General features: G+C 38.4%; 1 protein-coding gene across 1 annotated transcript; it reads right to left on the minus strand.

Annotated features, from left to right (window-relative positions):
* Nucleotides 1-1,735: 1,735 nt before the first annotated feature.
* LOC149844126 (calreticulin-like) lies at nt 1,736-9,408 on the minus strand. Its single transcript, XM_090002072.1, has 14 exons — nt 9,277-9,408; nt 4,975-5,082; nt 4,692-4,884; nt 4,329-4,587; nt 4,191-4,247; nt 3,933-3,980; nt 3,698-3,784; nt 3,562-3,619; nt 3,395-3,462; nt 3,200-3,295; nt 3,067-3,111; nt 2,243-2,275; nt 2,097-2,168; nt 1,736-1,991 (listed from the first exon to the last, which is right to left on the minus strand). Exons 1-14 carry the CDS (start codon nt 9,371-9,373, stop codon nt 1,980-1,982), a joined length of 1,233 nt encoding a protein of 410 aa, XP_089858198.1. The 5' UTR covers nt 9,374-9,408; the 3' UTR covers nt 1,736-1,979.
* Between the last annotated feature and the right edge of the window lie 2,736 nt (nt 9,409-12,144).

The following is a 12,144-nucleotide window of genomic DNA, read 5'->3' on the forward strand; positions in this document are numbered from 1 at the left end:
CCGTCGTGATCCACATCACATAAAAATGTGTGCAGTCTCGTACCCAGCAGCCCAGCCAATCATACGTGTACACCCTTTTAGAGACCAGATAATATCAGAACTCTATCATGTGCTTGTAGTTGCTAAACTCTATCATGTGCTTGTAGTTGCTAAACTCTATCCAAAGTACTTTCCTAGTGTAACTCTATCATTACCTTTTAATTTACGGCTGCAGTTCATGGTACACTTCCAAAGTCATTTCTTTTTTAAAGGCAAGTTGGGGACCTCCAACAGTTATTATTCAACGTACCACTGGGGTTTAAACCTGCTACCCACCACTATGAGTCCCTTTTGGTTACATGCGTTACCAAGATGCTGACACAAACAATCATATTTTTAAATCTAGTAAATTGGTGACACCAGTTTGGAGAAAAGTTGCTCAATGCATCGGGAGACAGGTTGGCGATTTTCATAGCCATTTTCAGAATTGGTGCAAACATAGGTTTAGTCGCAATCAATCACATAGTTGGCTAATTTCACACCAGTTTCTGGCTTTATGCCAACCGATGGTTGCCGCAGAAGGCTGATAGCTTTCAATCGCGGCATATGGCACCCGCTAGCAAGCTGGATTTGCAATCCACAACCATACAGGACAATATATCACCAAAGATCGGAATTAGCTTGGGAATGAATTTGAGATTTGGAACATCCTGCAACAGATCCAAGGCACCACAAAATCATTCTAGGTTGGTCTTGTTAAGATATCACTTGGAGAGATTTGGAACATCATCATCATGCAATAGATCCAAGGCACCACAAAATCATTATAGAATTGTCAAGAATGAACCGAGTTGGTCTTGTTAACAGGCCACTAAAAGGGCACAATATCAGATCAATTACAACGCTCCGAAGATTTCTTTGCAAGTTCATGAGCAAATCAAGTAGCTATATTAGCCAGAGATTTTCTCTCAGCAGTTCTAGGGGGGTGTGGATAAGAGTATGGAAGGAGAAAGCACTGAAGCGGCTTCCAATCATAGCTCATTTATAATATGCCGGTTTTACCTACTACCAGAGAAAACTAATGAAAAAAACTCTTAATCTCTTAAGGAGTGTTTGACTGCAGGATAAAGTTATAGCTGGAAATACCCTTATCCAAGGGAAAAAGTCACTGGGCAACTTTTCCTCAAAAAATGGGAAGAAACTACCCGCCAACACAAAAGGTGAGGAAATTTTCATATCTATTTGACAGCATTGTGTGGTGGTCCACACACAACTGGCACATTCAAACACCACCTTCATTTCATACCCAAAGCCCAACCAATAATCTCATACATGCTATAGTTCAGGTTTTCATCATGCCGTTGACACGGGCAAAGGTACCACAAACTCACCACTCTTAGGTGCTACTTCAGGAAGCATTTCACCATCAACATGATCACACACACACAAACACACACAGAGGACTTGCATTTAAACATCAATCACCAAATACAGTAACAGAATCAGCAATTATCCTGGGGACCGCCTGGCCAAGGGAACAATCCACTAAGAGGGGAAATTCTAACCGGGTCAGTTGGTTTCCTGGTTCGGAGCCTACAGAGATGAGGATGAGCGCAAGTTGGTCTAGAAAAACCATTCCCATCAAGTAAATGACCAAGCCAAAGATACATTAAGCACCTAAAACCACATGCAACAAAAGTCGTGTTTGAATTCCACATATTGTGACAAGAAAAACAAAAGAATGGTAACCAAAAGATGATCAAAATCGCTACTAATTATTTATTCCTATCAAATTTTCTCTCATGGGGTAAGCCCCAAATTGAGGCATATCATTCCATAGATCCAAACTTTTTGCTTCGGGAGGCTCAAAGGCTAAGGCTCTAACTGTTATCTTTAATCTACCAAAACATGATGAGTAGATATAAGCAAAGAACTTCCACTGCAAAGGAAAAAAAATGAGTTACCGCTGCCGTCAAAACCAGATGCTGCTGGACATCGCTCTATAGTTCATCCTGAAAATTTACAACAGACAACCATCAAGCAAGAAGCAAAGAAACATTGGAGGGATTTACAGAGTTTTAGAAATTTAAACATGAAGAAAACACAGAAAGTATTACATGTTTGACATCCTCGGTTTCTGCATCATCAGCCTCAGCATCATCCCCATCGTCAGAATCATCTTTGTCATCCTGTTGAGAGATGAATGTGAGAACGTGGAGAAGGTTTTGAAAAAAAAAGATGCTTATCATCAAAGAGAACTCACATCAGAGCCACCGTCAGGTTCACTCTTGAATGCCTGTGAAAAAAAGAAGTGGGGAAGAACGAGAAATTTACAAGAAAACATAAGATACAAAAACATACAACCACCTTGATGGCTCCACCAACATACTGCTTAGTTTGATTTGGGAAGAACCTAACGGATTCCCGACTCTTCCCCCTAAACAAAATTAATGGGGTAAAATGCTGCCTAACCTAGCGTGTGTCAGAGAAACCATGAAAGGACACTTAAAAAAAGGAAAAGGTGAACTGCGGATGCTGAATTTGAAGCAGGGAAAAGCAGATTTGTCTGTTTTCATACTCCAAATCCAGAATCCTTAGCATGAAAAAGTCAATTGAATCTCTTGGTTCATCCCAATTTAAACTGAAATTACACATGGAGTGCAAGCTGCAGAAATAATTAGAGTTCAAAAGACGACTACGATGTGTCAAATATCCAAACAGGCAACCTGGATTGCAAAAAAGTTTGTTTCGTTTTACTTTTCACTGGAAGGTAACAACATATTACTATCCCAAAAACCAGTCCGCAAACATTATCAGAGTCTATTTTTGCTTACAGCAATGCCCAAGGATCTTGGTGGCACTGCTACAAAGTTATTTTATCATCAAGAAAGACCATAGCTAGATTGCATCATTCTGAGGGAGGATATAAGGAAGGTTGTACACAACATGGTGTTCTGTTTTGCTATTGAACAACGATGGTGGAAAACTAAAAGTTTACAAAAGAATTATTACGAAAACACAATGCAAGTTGCTAATTTGTATAACCAATTAGATGTTTAGAGCTACAGGAAAACAAGGTCACAATACCTCCTCTTCCCTCTTCTCTGACTCGTCAAACGCTGCTTTCTCAGCCTAGAACAAACCACCAAAAGAACACAATAACAATACTACAAGGGAAATAGGAAGGTGAGAAAACAGTGACTGGGGAGAATGATATTACATCTTTTAGCTTTCCCCATGTCTCTTCAGCAAACTTCTTTGCATACTCAGGATCATCAGTGACTAGTACATTGTCAAACAAAGTTCCCGACTTCACCTGGAATCACAACAATATTAACAGCTAGTCAGCTGATGACTGCATACTCATACACTCCACAAACAGACATGAAGAACATGATTTCAATTTGGAACTAACCTGCCACAACTCAATAGCAACATATTTCAAATTAGAGAAAACATAGATATCTGGATCATCCTTGAAGTCTGGCAAGCAAGAGAAGTTAGCAGCAGATTACAACACAAATCTAAAAACAGTATAGAGCAATCTGAAGAATAAGGAACAAGTAGCTAAGCAGGATGGACCTGGATTGTCAATCATGGGTGCCTTCCACTTCCCCTTGTAGTTGGGATTCTTGATTTTCTGTCAGCAAATTAATGTTATATTTCCATATCTCAAACTCTAGCATTATTTAAATTACCATAACAGAGTTCTACCCACCTTGGGCTTCCATGATCCCTTGTATTCAGGGTTCGGAATAGTTGGGGCAGTCCATTCACCATCCTCCCCATCATCCCAGTCTTCGGGCTGCAAGAGAAAAAAATATATAAATAAGTCAAAGGATTGAAAAAACTGCATGTGATATGAAAGATGATGCTTTCCAATATCCTCAGAAAAATGTATCCATTCCAAGCTACTATGCTTTAGAGACTATCCAGCATTCATGACGTCCTACCTTTTTGGCATCGGGATCAGGGATCTCCTTGGGGATGTCATCATATCCCTTGACAAGCAAGAAAATGCAGTTAGCACATTTTGAAGAATGGGTCCACCCACAAGAAGAGGTGCCATAAAACAACAAAGAAGAAACTACAAACAATTTTCCTCGAGATAGAAATTACTTGAGTTAAAATATAATGAGCAGATGCTCGTCATTCAACAATTAGCATGTCTCATTTGAAAATAACAGTCACCCATGAAACTCATATCATACCTCAGGCTTCTTATCTTCAAGGTCTGGAATGAATTCCTTATCATCCCAATCCTCAGGCTGCAAGCACCACAAGACTGACTGAAAAAACCAAATCTAAAAAGGAAAATGGTTTGATACATATGAATGAGATCCACCCACTTTTTTGGCTTCAGGATCCTTGATTTTCTTCGGCGGAAGGATGTCCCAGTCTGAATACAAGCTCCCAGATTGTTTTTCATTGTTGTCAATTAAGACATTGTATGTGGCATCAGAACGAATGATTAAAGTATAAACATGTGTCAATTGGTCAGTCTCACAAGGGATGTCCTTCTTTATAAGATGGTTCTTTCCATTATGTGTAAGAATGACATGAACCTTTTTGGTACTATAACCACAGATGTCAGGTCCAAACATGATGCTGCACATTTACCCACATACCATCAGTCAGCAATAATGCATAAGAATCAAATGGCCAGTGCCAGAGTGGAACTGACGATGGAATAAAATGACCAATGTTATCACCTGTATGGCGTCTCACCACCAAATTTCTTCTGATCAACCTCACCGCTGAGCAACTTCATGTATCCACCACCACAGTCAAGCTTCTGTTCATGCTTAACTGAGAACTGGAACACCAATGTCTTATCCTTGTTGCTGAACTCGGGAATCTCAGCAGATATGGCAAAGAATCTGTAGTCCTCACTTGTCTGGATACCTGCACTCAAGGAGGTAGATATATTCAAATCAACAATTCTCTCCGGTGAAATCCATGAAGTGCCAAAGTAACCTTTAGGAACAACAGTACCTTTGTCATTTGGATCTCCATTCCACTTTCCAGAGGTGTGATTCCATTCACCAGCCATCTTCTCATCTTTTTTCCAGTCTGAATTAACCCATCTATTTTCCCATCCATCTAAGCAATCATGATCAGAAGCATAGAAATGTTATGAATTGACGTGAAAAAGACAAGTTAGATAAAGTGATCAACTAATGAAACACCTATCCTATGTAACCGGAACACGGCACTTAGGGTGTCGTACCCATTTCGAAACGGGTACTGGTACCTGGACATGGCAAATGTTGTGTCCTATATTATATTATATATTTTCAGTATATAATATATTCTTTAAACATATAATATATATTTTCAGCATACATTTTAGATATATAAGATATATTTTAGATATATAATATTTTCTTTTTACTATATATTTAGCCATGTCCCTGTACCCACATTTTGTGGAATTGCCGTACCCGTACCCTATGTCACATGGGTGCAGGTGCGGGTGCGGGGGTGCGGCACTTTAAAAAAACTTGGGTGCGGGTGCGGCAAAAATATAAAAATTATATATATATATATATACATAAATGACCCTGGGTGCGTTGACTGCACCCAGGGTCAGGTTGACCGCATCGGGTGCGGGTGCGACACGGGTGCGGAACCTAGTTGGAGAGTCCCTGTGACATAGCCCACACCCAGGTGACATAGCACCTATCTCAAAGGAGTAAATTTGTTAAATGCAAATATAAAAAATATATATTCAATTAAATAAACAAATAAGTTATACAGAAAAATAGCAAATTACCACAGAAATAAAGTTTTTTTCTTATTGTTTAATATTTTAATCCAAAATATATCCTCAAGCGCTTATAAACATTGAAATTTGAACATACACATTTCTTTTTTTCATATCCAACCAATAATTATGGAGAGTTGGGAACAGCTCAGGCACCAAAGTATGGGCAATGCTCTTGAGACAATTGCTCATGCAGAAAAGACTCAATAATCTTGAAAAACATGTAAAAATCTTTCTAGACCAGGATTAGAGTGCACACAATCCTAATGGGAATTGGAAATATCTCCCTATGTTCATGCATACTATGTCACATGGGTGCGGGTGCGGGTGCGGGTGCGGGTGCGGGTGCTTTCAAAAAACTTGGGTGCAGGGCTGCGGCAAAAATATAAAAAATATATATATATATATATATATATATATATATATATATATATATATATATATATATATATATATATATATATATATATATATATATATATATATATATATATATATATATATATATATAAGTCCAAAAGTTGGACATAAATGAGCCTGGGTGTGTTGACCGCACCCAGGGTCATGTTGACCGCACCGGGTGCCGCACCCGCATCGCATAGCATCGACACGGATGCGGCACCTGGTTGGCCGAATCCCTGTGACATAGATGCATAGTATTGCTTCACTAACATTAGTTTAAAAGAGCAATCTAACTCTTTAATGAATGCTGACCTCTTATATGGTCATTTTTGTCTTCTTTCAAGATTTGCAATATAAATCCCCAAAAAGTGCACTATCATAAAGAAAGGTATAATCAAATGCCATTGCCACTTCATTAAGTTTCAGCCTATGTCACAGGGACTCTCCAACTAGGTGCCGCACCCGTGTCGCACCCGCACCAGCACCCGATGTGGTCAACCTGACCCTGGGTGCAGTCGCACCCAGGGTCATTTATGTCCAACTTTTGGACTTTATATATATATATATATATATATATATATATATATATATATATATATATATTTATTTATTTATTTATTTATATATATTTTTGCCGCACCCCCGCACCCAAGTTTTTTGAAAGTGCCACACCCCCGCACCCGCACCCATGTGACATAGGTTTCAGCATGAAAACCAGTTTTGTCAAGAAGTTATACAGTCCCATGCATTTTATCCTATTCGGTCCGCTATTAAGAGTTGACAGAATTGACCTAATGTGTTTTCTTTGTCTTGATAAGAAATTCTCAACACTTTGATGTTGGCTAAAAGTAGTCAAACCACTGCCCTTAAGATTATCCAGCAGAGTGCCTCGATTTTAATGTTTAGTTGTTGGGTTTTTTAACAATGAGTTCTTTTTGAAACATAAAATTTCAAGGGCCCTGAAAAAAGTTCTTTCAACTTATGCTCAAAAGAGACTTTTTCTGTCTGGTACCCCTTGGATCAAATTTTACATACACATACATGTGTGCGCATGTGCAGACACACACATATACATACATAGATATGACGACTTAATTTCATACCTAGTAGAAAGGTCATTTTTCACATTTATTTACATTTAACAAAAATTATAGAAAGGCATTTCAAAACTAAAATTGGCATTAATAAATGAAAATCTATTCATATCATCAACAGAATCTGGACCATGTAAATCTTAACACTAACATATAAACTTGTCTCCAAGCACCAGAAATCTCAGTATACCACACCATAAATACAAACAAGCCCAAATCAGAAATGGAAAGAATGAATGTGTAGCTTCAGAAAAAAGTTTGAGATCAATAGCACAAATTTTAGAAGCAGAAATGATATTATTTCCTCAACCGTTCTAGATGAATTAACTCCATGAATTTCAAATATGCAAAAGAAATTACTCTATGATGACCTACAGAAGGAAAAAAAGAAACTGTCTTTGCAAACCCAAACTAAAAGACAACCAGATCAACACGAGAAGACATAAAATAAAAAAACAAAATCATTCTCGATCAATTTTGTTCTTCAACACAAAGATTAAAGTTATCCACCTTATGATCACAATTACAGCCAGCATGGCACTTTCCCACCATGATGATTTGATGTTTGTTTCATTCATGGTGGGAAGGGATTACATCAGGGATGCTAACTCAGCACTTTCCCAGGTAAGTTGCATGAAACAAACAAGGCCTTAGCACAAAAATAGAGTTGTAAAACAATCTTAATTTCTTTCTTTAACAAAAACTCAAGATTGAGAGAGAGAGATCAACAAGTGAAGCAACATTTTACACGAATGTTAAACTTCAAAAAATGCCAGATCATTTAGCACAAAAACAGACTGGTCAAACGATCTAATTTCATAAATCATCAAGAACTCAATATCGAGAGAAAGAAGAGAGACTGAGAGATCAACGAGCGAAGCAACATTTTGCACTAAATTTAACGACAGAAAACTCCAGATCATTTAGCACAAAAACAGACTCGTAAAATCTAATTTCATACTTCAACAAAAACTTGAGAGAGAGAGAAAAACGGAGAGATCAACGAGTGAAGCAACATTTTACATGAAATTAAACGGCAGAAAATGCCAGATCATTTAGCACAAAAACAGGCTCGTCAAACGATCTAATTTCATACATCAACAAAAACTCAAGATCGAGAAAGAGAAGATAGACAGAGAGGAAGAGAGATCAACGAGTGAAGCGACATTTTACACGAAGCTAAATGTCATAAAACTCCGGATAATTTACCAAAAAAACAGACTCCTAAAACGATCTAATTTCATACTTCAACAAAAACTCAAGATCGAGAGAGAGAAGAGGACGGAGAGATCAACGAGTGAAGCAACATTTTACACGAAGTTAACCGTCAGAAAACACCAGATGATTTAAGCACAAAAACAGACTCGTAAAACGATCTAATTTCATACATCAACAAAAACTCAAGATCGAGAGAGATAAGAGAGACGGAGACATCAACGAGTGAAGCAACGTTTAGAACAAAAACAGACTCAAAAACGACCTAATTTCAACAAAAACTCAAGATCGAGAGAGATATCAACGAGTGAAGAAACATTTTACACGAAATTAAACGACAGAAAACACCAGATCATTTAGCACAAAAACAGACTCGTAAAACGATCTAACTTCATACATCAACAAAAACTGAAAATCGAGAGAGAGAAGAGAGACGGAGAGATCAACGAGTGAAGCAACATTTTACACGAAGCTAAACGTCAGAAATCACCAGATCATTTAGCACAAAAACAGACTCGTAAAACGATCTAATTTCACACTTCAACAAAAACTCAAGATCGAGAGAGAGAGAGAGACGGAGAGATCAACGAGTGAACCAACATTATATACATTTAGCACAAAACAGCCTTGTAAAAACGAACTAATTTCAACAAACTCAAAATCAAGAGAGAGAAGAGAAACAGAGAGATCAACGAGTGAAGCAACATTTTATACGAAGTTAAACGTCAGAAACACCAGATCATTCAGCACAAAAAAAAAGACTCGAAAGACTATCTAATTTCGTTCTTCAACAATAACTCAAGACAGAGAGAGAAATACCGTCGAATCGATCCTCGAAGAAGACTTCCGCAGAGATGGTAGAGAAGGAGAGCACGGAGACGAAGGCCAGAAAACCAAACCCTAATGTCGTCGCCATTAGAGAGGAGGAAACAGAATGAGGAGAGAAGTTGGAAGCTCGGGAAGGAGGACGCTACCTTGAGTGAGGCGTATTATATGTAGACGTCAGGATGGGGCCCACTCGGTAAAAACCCAATTGGAAAAAACTTTCGCATCCGTGAAAGAAAACAGAAGGGTACGATCATGCCCTAATCCTTTAGAGAAATGACATGCATTTTTCAGGGAATATTCCTGTGATAAAGTTTGACTTAGAAAAACATTGGAAAGCACGTGAACCATAAACGACCTGGGTTCGTACAAAATTTTCGGAATTACCCTTCATACTTTATTGTCGAAACAGCTCTTTTGATCTTCTTAAATGACCACGGCGTTCTTCTTAAAGGTTGTTTACATGTAGGGATATATTTGTCAATTTATAGACTGAATTCTTGTAATTAAAAAGAAAATAAATGAGTGTCTTTTTAGAATTTGTTAAGAGTGTTAACAGACTTTACATTCTGATAAGTAACGAAAAAAAGGAAAGAAAAAAAATATTGCTAAATCACTTTAAGGCTATAGCGTTCATTTTTGTCATTGAGGACAAAAATATCCCTTCCTTTTGTCAAAATCATAGAGTTAATACTGACATCCGAGCACCGAGCTAATCCTGACCGGGATTTTAAACTGATGATAGACGGCAAGGAAGCCATTGTGAAAATACAGGGGCATTATCGTCGTTCATGTGAACAAATTATTTTCAAATTAATTATTTTTGGTATTTTGGATAAGCAGGAGAGCCGTACAAATTTTGGATAAACGAAAATAGACATTTCCAGAAATTTTTTGGTGGGACCCAAAAGACGGCCATGTCTCGATCTCACCTCCAAGGAAAGATTCAAATTTGTAACAAACCTTGGTGGGTCCACATTTATAACACTCTTTTATCCGATGTAACCCACCTCGGTGGGTCCACCTTGACGAGACTCTTTTATCCGATACGGAAAGGTTAAAAAAACTCGAAATTACGACAAAAATTGCAAAACGTATTTATGACTTGCCTTTAATTAATGCTTTCGTGTGTTCTTGTTTCTGATTTTATATATATATTATACGAACAAGCCAAATTAACTACCGCGTTGGCTTTGCTTGCAGTACTTACGGTTAGGGGTGGCAATCCGGTCGGGTTGGCGTGTCAGCATACCTCAATCCGAACCCGAACCCGTTTATTAAACGAGTCGGCTGTGGCAAACACTAATCCGACCCATTTAATAAACGGGTAACCCGACATGACCCGACAACCCGTTTAATAAATGGGTTGGGTCGGGAAAACAGATTGGCGGGTAGCAGGCGGGTTGGTGGCCGGGTTGGTGGCCGGGTTGGTGGGTCGGGTTGGCGGATGGGTTGGCGGGTCGGGTTGGCAGGTTGACCCGCCCGCCTAACCTGTTTATTAAACAGGTCAGCCGGGTTGGCGGGTTGGCATACCCCCAACCCGAACCCGACCCGTTTAATAAACGGGTTAGGCGGGTCGACCTGTTTATTAAACGGGTTGGCTTAAGCCCAACCCGAAGCCGCCTAAGAGGCGGGTTGGCGGGTCGTGTCAGGTTTTGCCACCCCTACTTACGGTCATTGTTCTCGCAACATAAAACTTTGTGGGTATACCCTTGATCCCAAGTAGGAGTAGCATCTGCTCGATCTGGTTATCATAACCGCCTGAGTTTTTGGTTCAGTTTTTAATGGGCTCAGGTTTGAAGAGAAGATCATAGCCCGACCCATTGGCTCAATGTAAAGCGGTACTGGCACACCCCTTACTTTGCCTAATCTTAAAAAGCATAAATGCTTGGAATTATGAGTTAACGAGAGAATAGCAAGTTACCATGCAACTAATTAGGTAAATAGTAATAATTAATAAACAGTAAGTTCTTATCCAACTAATTAGATAAATAATAATAGTTATCCAAGCTATTATATAATACTTAATTTTTTAAAAAAATTATACTATAAAAAAATTAATAAATAACTCAAGCTCATCAAACCGGCTTTATAACTTGGGGGTTAAGCCGAGTTCATCCCACGTATGTAACAAGCCAGGTTTTGGCCCAATACTTGATGGATTGAGGCCTAAAATCATGACCCAAACCCAGTTCATGGCAGGTTGAGTCGGAGACTAATATTTTTTTTTTATAAAAGTCAAATCTCACTAATCAAGATAGTTATAACACCTTGTAAGATTGATTTTATGGTACTAGAAGGTGTACTGGATTCATGGGTATATATTTTTTTTTAAGATACAGATTCAGATTCATTTATTTGATATAATCTTGTAAGACAACTGACTTCAAACCCAATTAAGTTGTAAAAAAGGTGCCCCTCAAGATTGTCAGCCCCTTTTTCTTTGATGAATTTTCATTGGTCAGCCAATAGAAGAATGAGACAAAATAATTCAAAAAGATGACCCCCATTGACCATCAAAGATACCCTTGGCTAATGGAAGGTCATGCTACAACTCCCTCACATATCAAAAGTTCACCAAAAAATGTGAATGTAGTTTTTGCCATCTTTAAAAATTTCTGAAAAGAAAAATGAGAAAAGTGGAGTGGAGAGAAAAGCATTAGCTTGAAGAAGACATTGCAACAAAAAACAATTAACTTTTGAAGAGTTGAATATTGTGGGTTAAAAGAGTTTTGTGAGAGAGAAGTTGTGAATCAATTCTTTTGTGTGAGGTTGGAGAGGGGCGTGTGGATGTGCTTCCTCCTTGCAAATGATCCTTCGAATCCCAACCAAGGATGAGTCTTGGTGTCGTGGAGCTGGACT

Source organism: Nuphar pumila, chromosome 3 (assembly GCF_984573655.1).
Source record: "Nuphar pumila chromosome 3, dmNupPumi1.hap1.1, whole genome shotgun sequence".
Taxonomy (NCBI): Eukaryota; Viridiplantae; Streptophyta; class Magnoliopsida; order Nymphaeales; family Nymphaeaceae; genus Nuphar; species Nuphar pumila.